Below are 21606 nucleotides of genomic sequence, written 5' to 3' on the forward strand. Positions count from 1 at the left end.
GCTTAATAAAATTACCGTATGCGTATGAAGTTGTTCCATCCCCGGGTGATTCTTTGGTAAGGAGAAATCACTAGATACTGGGCACTTTCATTTTGTAGTTGAAAAGAAAACAAATGACCTAGTGCCTCTTGTGTGGTGTAATTCTTTTTTCTTTTTTACATCTGTTTTCCTTGTTTTGTGTCATGTCTCTGTTTAGCTTTATTGACAAAACAATCTGTGCCTAATGTTTAAACAACATCTGTAAAATGTATTATTAAATTATGTTGGAAGAAAAAGCAGAGCGATTCTATGAAACCCTCTGACCCCTTATTGATTTTTAGATCACAGAAGTTGAAAGGATAATTTGTGAATGTTTTAACATTTACATCTACACAGGTACCTATATTTATAGAATCTTTGATTACTTATAAAAGTATTTGCTATGTTATTACCATAACTCAGAAAGAAACTTGACCTTTAACAGCTAAATCTGTTTATTGTAATAAGGGAGATCCTATTTTTTAAAAATAAGTTTACATTTTTACCTGCCAGTGGCATAAATCTCCAGGGATAACATACTTGCTTCCACCCATAAGTAATAAATGGAAAGTGATGCTTGATTGCATTGCAGTTTTAAAGGCAATAAAGGAAATAACTAGGAAATTCTGGTCTGTATACTTAAACTGTGAACTGTGATGCTTTGATCCTTCAATAAAGTGCCACCTCAGATGTTAGGCTACTCCCTAGAATTTCATGCACCCAAATGACAGAAAGTGATTTTTCTCTTCACATAGCAATCCTTATTTCATAAATACCATATATTTTACATCTAAAATTATATTTTCTACTCAGAGAGAAAAGAAATAACCTCTTAATACTTAACAATAGGCCTTAATTGGGAAAGTGTCAGGGCAAGAAGTAGTACACAAAGAAACTGTAAAATGTATTCAATACACCGTAGGCCAAAACTTTGCTGAGGCAGGATGTGTCTAAGGCATCCAGCATGCAAGATACAATCACAAGCACAAGTTTTCATCACATGGAATTCCTAGGCCTGCCACACTGCTGTGAAACATAAAGAGAGTTTTTGTTTGGCCATTCTACATGCACATTTTCACTATAAAAAATAAGCTTGTGTATTCAAGAGAAAAAAGAATAGTAGGCATAGACTTTGAGTTTAGAGTTTTCTTTAGATTCAACATAAAGTCCCAAATAACCATCTAATCTTACATTTTAAGGTAGTTCTACTTAAACAAAACACAGGACATATTGGTAAATGTTTTCATCAGCCTGAAAGAACAGAAGTAGCTGTCAAAAATAATGCAAAAACAAGACAAAATCCCCAAATGTTACCATCTATCATTTTTTTGATCAAACAATAATTGGAGAGAGCGAATGAGAAAAAAATGCATCTACTTGTAGCAAATATTATATTTCAAAAGTATGTTTATAATCAAAATCTATCCCAACATACTCTATGGAAGTATTTAGGCAATTTACTATGAGAATTGATTCTGAAAAACTCTGAAATGTAATCATGAGCAACTTTGCAACGATGGTGTTTAATAAAGTAATTTAAAAAAACCATGCAAATACTTCACATACTTAAATAATGTAGGTAAAAATGCCGTGTCCAAATTATTTGCATATTACTTCAATTTTCAAGGAGCTTATTGATATAGGTTTGTCTTAGTTAACAAACATTCATTCCATCTCAAAGTGACATTTCTTATACGCTAAAACCAATTCTCAGAGAATTTTTTAGGTGCAAAGGACTGAGGCATGCCTGGCCATGTTCAGAATTTACTTCTGGTGTGCTCGGAGGTCACTCTTTGTGGTACTTGGGGAATCATATGCAGGTGCTGTGGAATAAATGAGGTTAGCTACATGCAAGGCAAGCACCAAAATCCATTTAGTTCTGACTCCAATGCCACTTTTTAAAAATTCCTTCTCTCTTTATTTCTTCTTTGTTATGCTTTTTGTTTCATAGGCCACACCAGTGGTAAGGACAGGACCATGAAATAGTGGAGACTGACAAGGTTCCTCAATACAAAACATTTTAACTCTCATCCTTTGAATCACTTCCCTGGTTCTATTGTTCTTTCTATTATAACTCTGAAAGTAGACTAAAAAATGAATGACAACAGTTGTGTTGTAGTTACTGTTGCTTGTCTACTTTTGGTGCTGGGGATTCAACCCAAGACATTATTCAAATAAACATATGTAGTTCACAACAGAGGCATACCCCCAGCTCTAACAGCTATTAATTTCTCATAGTCTAACCTATCTTGTTGTTTATCCTTGTTCCCTCTGTATCTCTTCCCCTTTTATCTCTTCAAAACCTATCTTCTATGGCCTTTCCGGGTGACTAGTCTATATTATTTATGGTGATTAAAGAGTGGAAAATTAGCTCAATGATTGAATGAAAGAAGCATTAAGACTTATCAAACTTTTCTTTTCTCATTTTTCAGTCAGAATGTAACTTAAAGCTGCATTGGCCAAGGTTTCTATGACAAGCTAACAACTAGACATGAGTTTATATTTTTCACTTACATACTAAGTATTTTGATACATTATGTTACTGCCAATAATTATGACTGATCTACACCCAACCTGCCCTTCAGCATTTTATTAAATCTCTTCAACAGTGACTCATAGTTCATCAAAATGTACATGTGTGTTAACAAGTTTTTAAAAATTCAAGAAGAAAGACACAACCTTTTTTTTTTTTGGTTTTTGGTTTTTGGACCACACCCTGTGACGCTCAGGGTTTACTTCTGGCTCTGGGCTTAGAAATCGTTACAGGAAGGCTTGGGGGACCATATGCTATATGAGATGCCAAGGAGAGAATTCAAGTCGGTAGCATGCAAGGCAAATACCCTACTCACTGCTCTATTGCTCTGAATCAAGGAAGACAACTTTTTAAAAAGTTAAGTGGCTAAATTAAATGAAGGAGAAAAGCTAAATGCTAAGGAAGAGGGTTTTTTTTTCTTAATTACTATTTCCAGAAATAGAATGAGCTTCTGCTCAATACAGGGCAAATGTTCCCAAGCTTCCATCCCCAAAATATCCTTGTGTAATTTTTATTATAATAAGGAAAAATGAGGGGCCAAAGTGATAATGTAGCAGGTAGGGTGCCTGCCTTGTATGTGACCAATCTGGGTTTGATCCTGAACAACCAGATGGTTCCCAAGCACTGCCAGAAGTAATTCCTGACTGCAAATCCAGGAGTAACCCCTGAGCATCACCAGGTGTGACCCCAAAACCAAACTGAACGAAACAAAAAAATAAAGTAAAATAAAAACTCCTTAGTTATATTAATTTCTAATTTATATCAGCTTAAAGTTCTCTGATACTTCCAATTTTCCATTAGAATTCCTTTTTAAAGTCAAAAGAAATATATTTTTATTTCCTTAAAAAGAGAATATTCGTTGAAAAAAGTAATGAACAGGAAATCTCAAATCAAACATAAAATATTATTTGTCAGTTAAGAGAAACAATCTCTTGTAAATTTTAATTATGTGAGAAAAACTCTCTACCAGCAAAACTGTTATTGTAAGAAATGGTTGCTTAATGCAAAGCAATGAGGTGGAAGCAAACGTCTAATCCAAACTCACTTCTAATTCTTTACAAAGGTAGAGAGACCACACCCAGACATCTCACTGCCAGCAGAGAACAAATTGTATTTATATTCCAAGTAACTAAGTAAAGGTGACTTTTAAATTATATACTAAGTATTAGTGTGAAGCTCTGGGTAAAATTTGCAAATTCTCAGAAAAATATTTGATGGTCTGTCTTACTCCTTTTCAAAAAAATTTTTACTTTTCTAGTTGTAAAACTGAGGGAGTCTGTGATCACTGATTTTTCATGAAATTAAGAGAAATGATACAGGAATAATTGCTGGTTACTACTTTCACAAAAAAATATCCCGTAAGGCTGTCTGACCACCTGTGGCAATGTGCATTAGCATTTATTTTCTGGTAATGATATTAATGGGAGATGTGTGCTAATGACATTGAGAAGGAAGAGAGATAACCTTCGTGATAAACCACTTGAACTACAGAGTTCATTTGTCCTTTGGTCCTCAAATGTGAATGCTTCCCAGAAAACACAACTCTTGTCTTGTCCCCTCATTGCATAAAATTGCCTTGCCCTCAGTATGACATTGAAGACATCTGTGAATTTAGGTGCACAGGTAAAATTGATAGTGACTGTCATCCAGAACAATTTGAAAGACAAAGTTCAAATATGTAGTAGCAGCAATATAAAATGAAGACACAATAAAAAGTAAAAATAGGCAAACAGTAAAACCACAGTTGCAATACAACTCCTAGTAACACTTAGGTATAGCCTGTCTTCCATTGGTTCCTTTGCACTTGACTAGCGGGGCTGCAAAAATTGATCTCCCAAGGCTGTGGTAAGGTCATAGAAATTGATAACCTTTACAAGCAATGCTTATGTGAGTCTGTCTGTGTCTTACAGATAGTGCACTTTGTAAATTAATCCTCCAAAGGCAAATATATTGTAAGTAGCTTGTTATCTCTAAAATACTAAATTGAAGAATATGTGGGATTATATTGACAGAAATTACATTTTCTGTAATGGGGTTTAATAGATCTGAAATCTCTCCCAAAGGCTCCCAAGCTCTCTAACAGGGAAGGTCTGTTAATGTAGGTGGAATGGACATCAAGAACAAATTTATTCACCAAAATGGATTAGGCCATGTAATCAGAGATTCTGTAATATTAATCTTTGACACTTATTGAACAAAAAGAAATACCTCTGTCTAAAAACTGGCATCCCCAGTTCTCCTCTTTCCCCAACCAGGCTTTGGTCTTCTTTGGATTTTACTTCAAAGAGGATAATGTTTCCCCATCATAAATATAATCTAAAGATATTGGTACAATTAATTAGATACACTTAGTTTTAGAGAATATCAGATTTCCATACCCTTCAAATATGACACGAACTCTGTGTGATTGTATGAAATCTGGCTTTCAGCACCTTCAGAAAGAGTAATAAATCATACTTTCTCAAAGCTTCATACCACACCAACATACATTTGTCAGAATTTTGTTGTCTAGTCCTTAGACAGGATCTCAACTTCCCTTCAAATAGGGAATTAACACATTTATTTAAAAATAGTGTAGCCTTGCCTGAGATACATCAGGGTTTACATAGCTTCAAGCTATAAACATAATTTTTCCTTTGAATAATGAGAGATAAAAGAAAAGAGGAAATTTTCCTTGAATTCAGAGTCTTCATGAAATGTAACTGCATTTAGTTATTTGAAGAATTTAAAACCTGACAGTTAAGAGAGGGTAGATTTTCTTTTTCTTTCTTTCTTTTTTTTTATTTTTTTATTTTTTTTTTATTTTTTATTTTTTATTTTTGGTCCACACCCGGTAACGCTCAGGGGTTACTCCTGGCTATGTGCTCAGAAGTTGCTCCTGGCTTGGGGGACCATATGGGACACTGGGGGATCGAACCGCGGTCCGTCCAAGGCTAGCGCAGGCAAGGCAGGCACCTTACCTTTAGCGCCACCGCCCGGCCCCCTTTCTTTCTTTTTTTATTTTGTTTTTTTTGGGTCACATCCAGCAGTGCTCAGGGGTTACTCCTGGCTCTACTCTCAGAAATCGCTCCTAGTAGGCTCAGGGGACCATATGGGATGCTGAGATTCAAACCACCATCCTTCTGCATGCAAGGCAAAATGCCCTACCTCGATGCTATCTCTCCGGCCCCAGATTTTCTTATTTCATAGATAATAGGATGAGACTACTTTGTATCAATTATCCTGAAGGGGCAAGGAGAAAGCCCTGGGAAAATAAAAAGAAAAACATTTACAGATCCATAGTGAATGTGTACTAAAGACTTGCACTATACCTAAGATACCCTATTATTAAAGGAGGTGGAAATCAATACAGTGGTTTCTTATCCAAAGTTTCAAATCCTGAAGTCAAATGTTGGCTTCCAAACATTATGTACCATTAAATATCTGGAGAAAGAAGAGATACCATATTCAAATAATTTCATATATTTTATAGTGGTACTATTTTATTAGTAGTAATTGTTCTTAATCTTCCTTTGCCTAATTCATGAATTCAACTTTTCCACAGGTCTGAGAATAGGGAAAAAAAGTGTTAATTGCCTGCATACTGTCTTGGAGGTCTTGGAATTATATTTGAGACTCTCTTTTCCAATGGAAAAAGGCTCTTTCACCTATCAGGGAACAGTTCGTTTTTCACCTTTGAATCAACAAGCCACCAGGAGGAAAAATATGGTCACGACTAGGTGTGTTTTGCAAATGCAAAATAATAGCTGCAGGTGACCAGAAGGGAAGCAGACTGTGTGTAAACACAAAGCCAAAGGACTCACCAATTGTTCACTTGAAGGATGGTGAGTCCCGTGTCTTGTGCCAATTGTTTCTTCTGTTCTTCAGAAGGGTAAGGGTGCTGAAAGAGAGGAAAAAGGACAGGTGTATATACAAAGACTTTGGACACAAAGTAGTACACATCACTTGTCAGGTGCTAGGGAGTTGATAACGATGAGGGCCAGAGATTCAATAATAAATACATACATGCCATAGAAAAAATTATGTATGTCTACATTGGAAAAATATAGACTATTTTGTCAATAACCTAAGTGTCTTAGTAGAGTCTATAATTAAAGGCAAAAATGCTGAGGTGTGTGTCACTCTTATTAATGGAATACTACATCATCTAATTAATGGCAATAAAAGACAAGCCAATTACAAAGATTAGTGAAGTGTATAAATAGCTACTTAGGATACTTTGCAGAACCTTGATACTGAGTTTATCTTTAAACAGGTTTATTTGTCGCTAACAGAACATTTAGTATGATCTCCACTTTGTTTCTAGGATTAAAATGAAGACAAGTTCCTTTTCAGCATAGAAGAGTGCACCACCTTGACTTGATATCTTTATAGAATCTTTGGGCTTCTAAAACTAAAATATTAGGAGCAACAATCTCAGTTGGGATTATTAATAGTTAAGCACCTTATTTTTTTTTTTTGAGGGGGTTACATCTGGCAGCGCTCAGGGGTTACTCCTAGCTCTATGCTCAGAAATTACTCCTGACAGGCTCAGGGAACCATATTGGACGCTGGGATTCGAACCACCGACCTTCTGCATGCAAGGCAAATGCCTTACCTCCATGCTATCTCTCCGGCCCCTAAACACCTTATTAACCTGACATGATCCCTCCACCGCTTGATGCAAATATTATAAATAACTTGGTTCATTTTTTTTGTTCTTTTTTGGGGGTGGTCACACCTGGCAGCACTCAGGGGTTACTCCTGGCTCTACGCTCAGGAATTGCTCCTGGCAGGCTCAGGGGACCATATGGGATGCTGGGATTTGAACCACCATCCTTCTGCATGCAAGGCAAATGCCCTACCTCCATGCTATCTCTCCGGTCTTTGGCTCATTATTTGAGAGGAGCACAGCTGGTGGTACTTGGGAGCTACTCTTGGATTGGTACACTGGTGTTGCTCTCAGCAGTGCTTGGGGAACAACTGGCTCTGAGGATCAATCTGGACCTCCCTCATGAAAAGTATGTGATTTGGCTTTTTGAGTTATCTTACCAGACCCTTTTGCACTATTCATTTAAGTCTTCTGCAAAGCCCAAGGAATTAAATTAAACCAAAGTTAGTTTCTGAATCTGAATACCAGCTCATGTTGGGTTTCTGAATCCATGCAGTAGCATATCTAAGAGCATCATGTTTTCTGTGCTAAGAATATTCCCTATTGGGCTTCTCATGAGTAGAGTGGATAGAAAAGTAACATAAGATAAAATACTAAAATTAAATTTATACCTTCTTTTAACAATGCTTAAAATTTGACTGGAACTAACTTTTTCATAAATACTTCCTGCTCAGTAGTCATCTATATTTGAATATAGTATATTACCAATAAGAATGCAGACATGGTTCCTACCTGTACAGTCACAAACAATTTTGAATCACTAGATCCTAGGAAATTCTCCCAAGATAACTGTTGTAACAGTCAATCCTCTATTTTCTTGTGAAAGGAAAAGGGCACCCCCAACTCTCAATTTAACTATCTCTCACATTGGAAAATAAATTTAGGTCTATTGGATGTTAATTAACATAGCCTTTAATCTCATTAATAATGTCTGATTAGAGGCTAAGAAGTCTCACTAATGACCACTTCAGTGCTCTTATATCTAAGTTTAAATATCTTCTAGAGAGATACACATGGGATTCGCTTGTGGAGGGCAAAGATGTAGCAATTTTTCCCATAAGCATTGTCTTTGATTGTCATTTAATCAATAAATACACAATTAGAATAAGGCTTTGCTTTCATGGAATATAGTGCTTTTTTCTAAAGAGCTCCAAGTATATTATGGAAAGCATGGTTATTAATCCCCATTATGTCCTTTGAGGGACATTAATGGAATCTATCATCCCTTTATTTTACAGGTGAGGAAACTGGGCAGGGAGGAATAACAAAGGCATGCTTCAATGATAGTTCCTTCTCCCTTTCCAGTGTGTGGGCCTCAATATGACCAAAAATGTCCTCCAGAATAATCACTCAGTTCCTCAAAGTTGACCAATATAAAGTCCTCTTCCATCTGTCCAGGCCTTCAGTCTTCCATACTGTTCAGCCTATGTTACTTTCCTTCATCGACCCAAATGCTAAGCCTTCCTTTTCACACTCCACCAGCTCACCATGTTACTCTCACGACAATCCTTTTCTTTTTTTACCTAGCTAGAAATATCACTTTAAAAAAAATACCTGCTTTTATTATTTGTTTCTAGGTGGCATGCTTCTTCACAAACATTTACTGACTCATATTCATACCTTTCTCATTCACTACCTGCAATCCCTTCACCACTATCACATACTAAGAAGTCAGGAAATAGCTAGAGAACAAAAATTAGCTATAACTCACCGTGAAACACAGATACACTTGACTCAGATGCAACATCAAAATATAAACTTTTTTCAAAGCTCACAGGAAGTATAGATAATCCAATTTAAGATCCACAGTCCTACTTTTCTAGCTTATTCTTAAAAGTACTGCTGACACAGTTTTCAAAGAAAGATATATAAACCTCACAAAAGACTGAGATCAAAGGTGACAATCATTCAGTATAATGTCAGTCATCTCAGGGGAAAAAAAAATCCCAAAAATGAATATCGAGCAAAAAGCAATTCGCTACCCAAAAGTGTTACCGAAGGTGTAAAGGTATGCCACACAATACAAACCAAGTGAATCTATTATTCTTCGAATACAATACTGAATGGTGGTCTGAAATACAGTAGTTCTGTTTATATTAGTTTAAAAATTGACGATGAATCATATGACCCTTTTAAATTGTGTAATTGATATTATTAGCTTAAGATCGCTGATTTCCAATAGGAGACAACTTTTCTAATCCTCATCTTTGTCTTCTGCAATTCTAAGATTCATCAAAAGTATTGGTCACTCAGCCCTGTAAATTCTACAAAATGGAAATCTGATTTTTGAAATATGCAGAATTTTGCATTCAGCTATTGAATTATTTTTCTATATGAGGATATATATTGACATATACAAATCATTTGTAAGCTGTAACATTTCAGGTAATAGTATTTGTGTAGTTTTGTACATCCTCTGAAAATCTCTTTCAATCATTTTCAATAGAATTAAAGCACATGGAAATCTTTTGCTTGCCTTGTTGATTTCCTTAAAATTATGGCCAGAACTGGATAAAAATGAATATTTATGTCATTTTCATAGCTATTTTGAAAATTGAGAATTGTCACCATCATTTATCTTGTGTTTAAGTATATTTTACATGCCTATTTGTGAGCAAGATTTATATCCATTTTTATAAGGAAAAGAGTTCACATTTTATTTATACAAGTGATGTCAGAAAAATTCTCTTTGGATCATTACAATTACCTGGCTCCTTGTGGCTTCAAGGAGCAATCAAATGGCCCTTAAACCCTCAGCACAAATTTTAGTTGTTTCTGCACATCATGCAGTTTCTGATTTCATAATTTAAATATCACAAAATGAGAACGTACTACCATTTTTTTCCCTCTGTCACTTTTCATGTGATATGATTTTAAGTAATTGGAACAAACTGTGTCTAATTTCATGCAGCATAATTGCTAGCCAGCCTCAAGCTATGAAGGCCCAGCACTCTGTCTCAATTAAACAATTTTCAGTTGTTCAGGATATATTATTTTAATAGAAATGAATAAGCCTAAAAAAAAGATATGTCATAATAATCTGGTCATTTTTAAGAAGGGACAAGGTATGAAAAAAATTTCTAACCCCTTGTCAGAGGCAGGTCAAATGTACACTTTTCTTCTTTTTAATGCTTGGTCATGGTGTCCCAAAAACTTTAAATTCTCTGAAAAAACCTATAATTGCTAAAATCACATGAAAGCCATGACTTGAGGTAGTTAATCCATAGCCAGCCAAAAATTCACAAAGAAGTAGGCTTTTTAACTGAAATCCAATATGTTTGAATATCTTAAATCTTATGCATCTTTACTAGAGTGGAGAGTATAAGTTATTCCTTTGTAGATTAAAAAATAAATAAAAATAGGACAAAAACTGAACATGCCACAGGCAAGGCTGCTCTGAAAACCTTAAAAGTTCTGTTGCATTCTGCCCACAGATACAAGCAAAGGTAGGCTTCATTTTGCAAAAGAGATAATCATTCTTTTTTTTTAAGACAAAAATTAGACATCAATTTCAAACCATTACAATCAAGGATATTGATAACATACTTCTAAATACCTTTGTAATTATGGCACCTAAATGACAGAGGCTCTAGTGTGAGAAAGATTACTAGGTTCTTGTAAAGAAAAGATGGGTTGCACTTGCCTGTTATACCAATAAACTTAATCACTTTGAAATATCAAAGCAAATTTGACTACAGTCCAATAGATAGAGGTAGGATACCCCAGCTAGGTTGTGTACATTAGCCTCATGCTATTATCTCCTAAAAGCTTAATTATTTGCAAACAATTGATCAAGATGGGAATTGAAAAAGGATATGCAAGGACCATTGGGAGAACTCTGATGCATTAAGAGAGCAAACAAAATAACCTTTAGATCTTACTATAAGAATTAACGATTGAGACAGGAGACCTAAATGGAAAAGTAGTTGGCAGGATTCTTTCTCGGGTTTTTCCCATTGATCTGCATTAACACCTCAAAAATAAGTGAAAGCCCTAAGCCATAAAACAGTAATTATATATGGGCAAAGTTAACCCTTCCAACATTCAACCTGCACAATATTAGGGTATCTTCATTGTTTGTTTGCTTGTTTGTTTGTTTGTTTTGGTATACCCCACAGTCCTTAGGGCTTACTCTTCGCTCTATGCTCAGTCAGAACTTACCACTGGCTCTGTGCTCAGGAGTCACTCCTGGCCGTGCTCAAGGCACCATATACAGTGCTTTTGAGTAAATTCTGGTTGGCCATATAAAAGGCAAGTACTTTGCTCACTATACTATCTCTTTGGCCTATAGGCTGGCTTTTCTGATAAGTGAAAAGTTGCTCAATTCAAATGAAAGTAAGTAACTTGTGGGCAGTGAGCCCCCAGCTAAAGAGAGTATCTAGCAAAATTATTATCATTATTCCAATAATCAACACCTTGGCTTTTCCTTTCTAGTGTAAGTCTCTTACACTAGTGTAAAATATAAACCATTTGTTTCTGGATTTGAATAAGACCTCCAGAAATGATGGGGTAGAGCAGAGACTGCTTAATAATCTCATCAAAGAACAAAATGATCCCTAGAGTGTGCATTCTGTGTAATAGAAAGAGTTGAAGAATGTTTGAAAAAAATAATCTAAAAATAGCACATGTAAACGTGAAGTCTGAACAGCCCCAACCCCCCAAAAGAGAACGTGACAGAAAGAAAATGGCAAATGTCTAAAGAAAATTATCTGCACTCTTTCCATTTTATTTCTTAAGGCCAGGGTGTGTGTGTGTGTGTGTGTGTGTGTGTGTGTGTGTGTGTGTGTGTGTGTGTGTGTGGCAGGGGATGAAGGTTCTGAAGTTGGGTTGGTACTTACAAGTAAACAATACACTGGAAGAAAATGACTTTGTTTAAACAATCAAGTCTGCTCCAAGGAGCATCACTGGGAAAAGAGAAACTCTTCAGGATCCACAGATGGAAACTGTCCAGCCGCATATCTTAAAGATATCCTTGACCAAATGTACTGCTTTCATCAAATTTTCCACTCCTGACTGCAAATGTGGATGCCAAGACAGTGATGAACTTTATCTTATCTATCCTGGTAACCAAGTTTCAATAATGTTCCTCCCCCACAGCGTTGCCCACTCTTAACAGCACATTGTAATGGAAGCAGAAATTTTGAAAATAATCCTGTACAGAGCTCGCTGGTGGGATAATAGAAGGTTATGCTGTCCCTTCTCAAGCCTCAGATTAGTAATTTCTTGTGACACAGAACTGCCTCTATACTGAAACTGCAAAACAGCTATAACAAAGCAATAGAGGTGAAAGCAATTTTCAAGCAAAATGTTACATGCTATACTTTTAAAGATATGAGAATAGGTACTGGGGGAGCTGATCTAACAGGAGGAATTATGGCAACCATCTAATACAACCCTTATCAAGGCAATGTTCTATTGCTTGGTTGAATATGTTGGAAGAACAATTTTGGAACTTCTTTTATCCTTTTTCCTGCAGCCCTTAGCCTCCCCCACAGCTAAGTTTAATGCATTAATACAAGTTGACCTTGAGCTAAACTCTGGTATGGGATGAAGTGGTACTCCCTTTAAAGAAAAGAAAATTCTACCATATGACTTTTAACCATTAGCTCTCTGTGTTCTTTTCAAACTTCTAGTGTTTCTGTTACGAAGGAAATATTGTAGGCCTCATTTAAAATAATCAATTATATACTTAACCTTGAAGAACATAAGCCGGAACTTGCTAACCAAATAAACTCCTATTTGTTTAACATTTTTTTTGCCTATAAAAACTTCTCTTACTCTAAATAAACTTGCAGTCATTTTCTCCTTATGCATTGACTATGAATAGCTTCCACTGTGACAATTTACATTGATCTAGGATACTTTTTTCCCTTTAAAAAAATCCATAATGCTCCCCTATTGTCTTTCAGCTTTATGAATTAGTTTTACTGTTTCAGTGAATGCTTTTTTGTCTTCTGACTGCACATTATCAAAGAGACACTTTGTGCTTCCCATTTGCATTACAAAAGCAGTGCACCGTGCAGTGGAAGAACATAGCTTGAATGCATAGTAGTTGAGTCCTGCATCCTCACACATGCTGGAATCAAAAGAAAGGCAGAGCTGATATGGGCTAAGAAGCCAAAAATATTTGGCGCATCATCAGTGAAGTCACAGGATTTCCACTTACTTTTTTAATTCTCTGCATCACTCCTAGACTGTCTACTTGCTCAGATAAAATGTGCTCCATTTACTATTCAGCGATTGCTTCTTAAAGCCTATTGATGCCAGCCCACTCTCCACCTCCCCCAGTCAAATCCCTCAGGTTTCTTGTATACACAGTAGAAGTCATAAGAATTTTCTGGTGTGCTGATAAAAATCTCTAATTGCAAGATTATTTGAAAATGACCTAAATGTGCAAGGAAAAGCATTGAGCAATATTTTATAGCAATCTTCTGCATTAATGAGACCATCTGTAACATACAACAGTGAAAACATTGTGTTGTGATCAACTGTGACATACTAAAATGCCCTGACTGCCCCACTTAAGTGATTTTCCATTTCTTATAAATATCAATTAAGTATTAATAAAAGACTAGATTAGAAAACATTATGTTAAGGCATTTCACAGTTCTTTTCCTTGGAAAATTTTTAAAAGTTGCTTGCAGTTCTATAGTAACAATATGTTAGATCTAGCCTTTATAGTTACATATGTATGCATGTACATATATGTACATGTGTAACTATAAAGGAATATTTGAATACATATATACTTTACATATAGGAATGTCATATATGTTCACTTATGTATTACAGAAGTCTTCTGAAGTATTAAAGGCATAAAATTTAGATTCAAAATTAGCATTACATATCCTCTTCCTAAAATTATTAAAATTCATGAAGAGTGCTAAAATTATTTTGAACAGCTATGATTATTAATGAGCTCTCTGAATATTGATTATCTTTTACCATCTATGACTATAAAAGGAAACACAAAAAATTCAATAAAAAAAATAGGGTGAGAGGAGTGACGGGGATGTTTCAGGAGGAGAATGAAAAATGGGGGAAAATTCATTCTTCACTTCTGGTCTTCTTTGAATCAATTTAAATCTAGCTGATCTGAACTCTTTGTCATCATTCAGTAGAACAAACACATAACATATAACATACCTCAAGAATGCTTGTTTGACCTCCCAGGGAAGGACTATGCTTAATATCACAGATGAGGAAGTTAAGGCTTGTCAAGTTCTTTACGCAGGAACATCAGTTCACAGCTACATAATTCTGTGACCCAAACTATACACACCTGAGTTCCCACTCATGTTTCCTTTCCATTTCTCCCCCTCTCTCTTGAAACTAAAGTTTTCAACACCAAAACCATTTTAAACTGGAACAAAATTATTAATTGTTGTGGGCAGTGACTGCTTGTCTCTGCAGTCTTAACAGCCTGAATCCAGGAGAGTTGCTATTCTCTTAAGTTCCACCCTCACTCACATATCCACTTCTGATCTCTTTGACCTGATGACAAACATCAAGGAGCAGAGATGACACTGAGGTGAATGGGAGATCACACGAGTCTCACTCTTGCTACTTCCTTCAGCTCCATTCAGAGTCTTGAAAAATAGTAGTTTTGCAATAGTAAGGGTGGTGGAAGTAATAGTTGTAACAGGCCATGAGATAAGGGTTAAGTCTACAATCTCGCTGATAACCCTTTTGCCTAGAGTCAGAGATAGAGATAGGGGTGGGAATGGTTGAGGCATCCTACTATGAGAATGTACAAAGTATTTGTTACAAATACTTCCCATGCATTAACTTATTCAATCCTTTTTAGTTCTCGTGAGGTAGAGACAACTATCATACTCATTTACTGATGAGAAGACTTAAGCAGAGAAAAAGCAAACAACTTTCTCAAGCTTGTACCTCTAGTAAGGAATAGAACTGAGATTTGAAATTCAAAAGTGGTAACATAGAAGATGAAAAGACTCACTTCCAAATTATTTGACCTTTTCAATGATGGAGTAACAATACCTTTAATTCCCAATGAGTTAATCATGTGATGATTATTACTAATTTTTATGAGTAAAGTATTATATTAATGTGTCTTATTTCTATAACACAGTTCTGTTCATAGAAGTAATAGCAAATTTTCCTACAAGATACAAAAACTCAATTGAAACTGTTAACCTGTCATTTTATAAATATTTTTAATATTTTTACAATATCAGAAATAAGGGGTAGTTATAGACAGCAACATTCTGTACAGGTCATAGAAATAAATGCCTGCTGTTCCAACTAGCTACATGATAATATTCTTCAAATTATCTGCTTTGAAATAAATTGTTCTCTTCTTTTGCCAATCACTGTCATTTCTTATGTGATTCTTAATCAAATATGAGTTAGATTAAATTTGGAACCATTTCATTTTAGTAGAATAATAATAAAAACGCATGAATGCTCTTCCTACTCACCATGCAACTAATCCTGGACTATGCCCAATAAGTATTTGTTGTGTGAATGAATGAGTGCTGTTAAACTTAGAGACAACCAAAATACCTCAACTGGCATTTATAAGTAGATTACTTTATTGTAACATCATTAAATCAACAGTCCCATTTTAAAAATTATTCATCCTTTTCATTCAGTTCCACAAATTCCTAAGCAGATCTAATTTCTAATAATGACTATATAATGCTTACTCCGTGCCAAGTATTCATTTGCTGATAGTCTTACAGGCCTTATAGTATTCATTCACTGAATTATTATAACAAGCATATGTGATGTTTATACCTTCCATGGCCAATTAGGAAACTGAGGCATTTTTGTCAACAAATAGAATAAAGCTGGAATTAGATCTTAAGAAGATAAGTTCTGCAGCCCATGCTCCTAATTATTGTTTCCCTATTTATCTCTCTTGGAATATATAAATCCTCCCAAATTTTTTTTTGTGGAGTTTATTGGCTGGAAAACTTCCCTTTCCACAATTCAACTGCAATGTCATGACAGTCAAGTTATACAATCTATAAAGACTAGCAGAGGAGTGGAGAAAGAATAAATATGGATGTTTCAAAATACAAGTTTCCCCAACACACACAATTTTCACTTTAAAAATGAACCAAAACAATAACACACCATCCTGGACCACATTTCTAAAAGCCAAGTCCATGACTGATTTAGGCAATCAACAGCAATAAAGCAAGGAACTTTTCCAAACTACATACAGCTCATCCATACTATTTCAGAGAATGTGCCAGCTAAAAGAAGACTGAACACTAGTCTAAAGAACACTTTTCCATTATAAAAATCAGAGTGAACAGGTTTTGAAGCCATTAAGAAAAAGACAAGGAAGGTGAGCTATAATGATACCATTTTGGAATTAATCTATTGACAATAATCATTATTGCCTTTACAGATGACCTGTCTAGCATCAACTGCCTCTGTTTAAACAAGAAAAATCTTTGTTTAAAGGATAAAGTGTCCACAAGTTCAAAGTGAAAACAGTACATTTGATGAGGCAATCTGGGGGGTGGGGACAGTGAAAGCGAGGGAGAGAGATGGAGAATTTGTGCTGCTACCAATATGACTAAAGACCCCTGGAACTGGTACTCATTCTCTAGTGCTAATTTTCCCACTTAAATTACAGTGATGGTGTAGCCTCATCTCATTAGAGATCATTGTCCCCAGTAGACAGTTGTGTTTATGGGGGACTCTGGCTGTTCCACACCTGCTGATCAGGTTGCTATGTGATCAAGGCTGCATACAAACAGCAGACTTGAGCTTGCTGGACTGCGACTGATGAGCCCAGGCTAATTCAGGGGTGATTATGTAGTTTACTGGACCACTAAACCTCTTTAAGCTTGTAATTACTGCCTATTTGAGTAAAGAACATTCAAAAGCAATTCACTGCATCATGCCTGCCACAGCTGGAAGCAGGCTGCCAGCAGTCTGTGGGGACATTAAAATCTACAGGGACATGGATTGAAGCCCAGCTAGCAGGCACTGTCAGCAGCACCCGCAGCCAAGTGTGTGCACATTCCCTCTCACCTCTCCTGACCAAGCTTACCATTAAAGGTGCAATGAAAACTATAGAACAGCCATAAAGATGACAAATAACAGAATGTAATGGTGCAAACTACATTTTAATGATTTCCCCCCTTTTGTAAGGATAAAATGTAAAAAATCTTTTCACAGCACCACAGAGTCAGAGACGAGAGAGAGAGAGAGAGAGAGAGAGAGAGAGAGAGAGAGAGAGAGAGAGAGAGAGGAGAAGAGAGCATGTACTTTAAATAAAATGCACTGCCACGATTTAGTATGTACTTGTTGAAAGTTCCATCCCCAAAATATCAACTTGCAAACAAAATGCTCCGCTTTTATACATTATAAAAGAACTAAGATGTGTGGATGTCTTTACAGCTCTTACACCCACTTTGCTGTTGTGTTTATAACCTTAGCTGGGAAAATATTGTTAGCAAGTTGATTGACATTTTCAAAAATCACATGTGTAGATCTTTGCCGTTCATGAATTAAAGTATGCTCGGACACCTGAGTGAAATTTACTTTCCAGAGTCAGAAAAGATTAAAAACATCTATATCCGTATTTATCAACGTTCTCGTTTTCTTTTGCTGTCACCTTAACAACTGTAGTTCTTTTGTGTAACAAAAGTGTAAAACATGCTTTGCATTGCTGTGGGTATAATTATTACTTGTCTCTAAGTAACAAAAAAAGACTGGAACTTAATGAAGGGGGATTAAGTTAATTTCTTTTTTAGCTAACAGTTTCCTGTCTCTTAAAATGCAGACCTTAGTGCATATTATATTCAGGGAAGGAAAATTAAGCTTTTTATTTCACTAAAATCTCTACTTTGGAATGTTGATATTAAAATATTAAGATGTTGTTTATTCTTTTAAAGTATGTACATTCGGTATAGATAAAGCCATAGAAATCCACTCTGACTCCTCCATCCAAAGTCCACAGATCCAGGGGGTTGCATGTGCTATCTAGACATCATTCCTATTAATATTCATTAAGTGGGGCTGCTTGCATTTTTATAAGCTGTGAGAGAGGGAAAAGAAACAATCAGAATTCTTTAACACACAGGCATTATCAATTCAACATATGCCAAATAGCAGAGCACCCAGATCTGAAGTTAAGATTCAAATGCAATTTACCTTTACTAAGCTAATTTTCATGAAAACTCTTTCTCTTTACCCATTGTAGTCTAAGCTATTTAATTATCTCTATTCTCTCTAACATACACTTCAATTTTTAATTTAAGAGATTATTCAGCACTATATTTTATCTCTGTTAACAACAAAACCCTTATCCTGCAATCAAACTAAAGAGAACTTCCCCTCAAGGGGAAAAAAAACCCTAGAAACTTTAAATTGTTTGAGTAATAAGATTACGTTTATCTTTATGAACCTTAAGCAAACTCTTTCTAACTTCCCAAAGTATTTATGGATGTGAATTCACTGTCTGTCTCCAGAATGGATTATGGAAGAAGGGAAGAATCTTAGTCACAACTGGGTAGATCCTTAATAATTGTCACCCAAATTATTCTTTCTTAGTGTAGTTGGTTAAAGGGGCAGGGATACACAAAAGAGCTGTAGATTCACTTCTGTGGGGTTCCTACAGATCTTGGTCAAACATCTTCATGTAGCATCTTAGATGAAAGGGAGAAAGAAATGGGATGGTCACCAGCAAGGTTATAAGAGAAAAATGCAGAAATAAAGATGTTTGATTAAGGTTAACTAGAAGGCTATTTACTTAGTCCTTTTCTGTTTTAAAGACTCTGAAGCTGACTGATGGCATATCCATTTTCCATTCCGTTTGCAGGACATGTGACATTTCTAAAGAGTTCTTTCCCAAATTCTGAGCCTTAGAAGTCCTTGGAAAGAAAGGAAGGATAATGTCCCTTTCCTTCTAGGAGATGAGAGATTTTAGAGGAGATGAAATAAAATCAATGTGGACACAGTGACCAGGAAGTTGTGGCACGCATGTCTGAAGCCTCACCCTCCTACCTCTCAATCTAGTTCTCTTAACACTCTCCCAAAGTTTATCTTGATAATAATAAAATTAAAAGCTATTCCCTGTATGTCAAAAACTTTTGAGTTGGTGGGTCCAGCTTCTGATTTAATACATAAACAAGCAAGATTTTTCTGATTAGGTAGAACAAAGAACTCAAACCACTAAAACTAAAACAAACTAAGAAAAACTCTTTTTAAATGAGCTGACACCATTTGTCCACAAAACTTACATATCTAATAGTAAGGGTAAAAACTCTTATTTCTTTTTGTTTTATTTTAGGGCCATAGCCAGCAATGCTCAGGGGTTATTCCTGGCTCTGCTGGCAGTGCTTGGGAAACTATATGGAATGCTGGGGATCAAACCTCGGTCTGCTGTGTGCAAGACAAATACCCTACTCACTGTACTATCACTCTGCCCATGCTACAAATTCTCTATTAGCATTTACCACTGTAAAACGGACTTTAGGGATAAAATACTCTTACCCTATCACCAACTTGCTTGTTCCTCTTTGAAGCTAGATTTTGTTTTATTTACTATGTCTTTCAAGTTTGACCCAAGATTGCTAGTACAAGGGGCCCAATGCCTCCCTTCTTAGGAGAACTTAGGCCTGTAGGGAAAATCCTCAACTTATTTCCAGGCCCCAAGATTCAAGTCCACTCTCTGCTTCTCTGCTGCGGTTACACATTGACAAAGGTTAAGAGGCTTGGGGTTTGAGGATATGTAGTTAAGTGTACTCATTTATTTAGATAATTGAAGTTTAAGTTCTGAGACCCACAATGATGGTCTGATCTTAGCCCAAAGCATTGAAATCTTCTGAGCCTTAACTTTCTCATCAGTAAAATGGACATGGCAATGTTGTTGACTGTCATCTAAAACAACATACATCCAACTGTTGAGCATAGTGACCAGCACTTCGAAAATAGTTACTGAATCCAAGAAAACTCTCAGGGCTAGATTAGTTCATGAAAAGATATGTAAAATAAATGTCTATCTCTGTTTTAAGTTTTAATTATTTTCTTCTTCTGCTGTTGTTTTGGGGAGGCACACACTGGTTGAAGTAGGGAGATTCTGGGGATCAAACCTGATGCCTCATGGATGTTCTACCACTGAGCACATGTTCTACCACTGAGCCATATCACCAGCCCCTTATTATTCTTATTATCTTAACAGCCCCTACTTATCCTTATTTTAAAGGGTTAGACTATTCTGCTAAGATAATTAGAGTGGTGATGGTTTCTCCTTAGCATTCTAATTAGGCTTTAATGTTTTCTTATAATTCTTTTTATTTGGAAATACTTTTAGAGGATTGAAAGGCAAGGCCAGCTTCAAGGGATTCACACAGGTAACCCTCCTTTCTCTCAATCCAGATGAGCACCCCACACCTGGTTTAATGTGCAGTTGTTACCATGTAGTTGAATTTTTAAAAATTATATATGATTACTTTATTTAAGCACTGTGGTACAAAATTGTTCATGATTGAGTTTCAGTCATACAATGTACAACATCCTTTCACCAGTGCAAATGTTTCCTGTCACCAATGTTTGCCTTCCACCTTCTTCTACCCTCCTCCTTGCCTACCTCTTGGAAGGCATTTTACAAACTTAAAAGAATTTTTTTAAGAAGTCCAGCATTTTCAACTTGCATATCGTGTGGGGACAAAATACATACTATCCACAAATCATAACTGGCTTTGCTGAGAATAGAGGTCATATTTTTCCAAATCACATTTCAGACCCACCAGCCATCACTTTTGAAATCATTTGCACTTTATAGAAGTAAATAAGTAATTAGTATGTTCCTAAGAGAAGATTGTTAAAAAAGAAATAATAAATGGGACCCGAACAATAGCTCAGCAGTAGGGCATTTGCCTTGCATGCTGCCAACTGAGGGCAGTTCCAGGTTTGATTCCCTGCACCCTATATGGTTCCCCAGGAGCGATTTCTGAGTTCAGAGCCAGGAGTAACTCCTGAGCACTGCCAGTGCTGCCCTTCCCCCTCAAATAAAAAGAAGAAAAAAAGAAATATTAAAAAAAGCAAGATATAGGGGCCAGAGAGATAGCATGGAGTAGCATGGAGGTAGGGCATTTGCCTTACATTCAAAAGGACTGTGGTTTGAATCCCAGCATCCCATATGGTCCTCCAAACCTGCCAGGAACGATTTCTGAGCATAGAGCCAGGAGTAACCCCTGAGCACTGTCAGGTATGGCCCCCACCCTAAGCAAGATATATAGTAGGTGAGATTGACAGCATAGATGTGCTTAGCCCTCAGACAGATGAGTAAGGAGATGTAAATGATCCTCAAGAGGTCACATGCACCTGTCCACATGTGCCGGATTCATCTGGGAGGACTATGCAAGTCACTGAGAAGATATTCCCATATTAAATATGTGGGATGGGTGGAATC

At 36.1% G+C, this 21606-nt stretch overlaps 1 protein-coding gene across 3 annotated transcripts in view; it reads right to left on the bottom strand.

Moving 5' to 3' along the window:
• The window catches only part of MEIS1 (Meis homeobox 1), a 151975-nt gene that overhangs the window by 20720 nt on the left and 109649 nt on the right, over positions 1–21606 (bottom strand). For all 3 annotated transcript variants that reach the window (XM_049785070.1, XM_049785069.1, XM_049785068.1), the window contains exon 9: positions 6355–6431. In XM_049785070.1, coding sequence (XP_049641027.1) covers positions 6355–6431 — 77 coding nt within the window. The remainder of the gene's footprint in view (positions 1–6354; positions 6432–21606) is intronic.

This window comes from Suncus etruscus, chromosome 12 (genome assembly GCF_024139225.1).
Source record: "Suncus etruscus isolate mSunEtr1 chromosome 12, mSunEtr1.pri.cur, whole genome shotgun sequence".
NCBI classification, from domain to species: Eukaryota; Metazoa; Chordata; class Mammalia; order Eulipotyphla; family Soricidae; genus Suncus; species Suncus etruscus.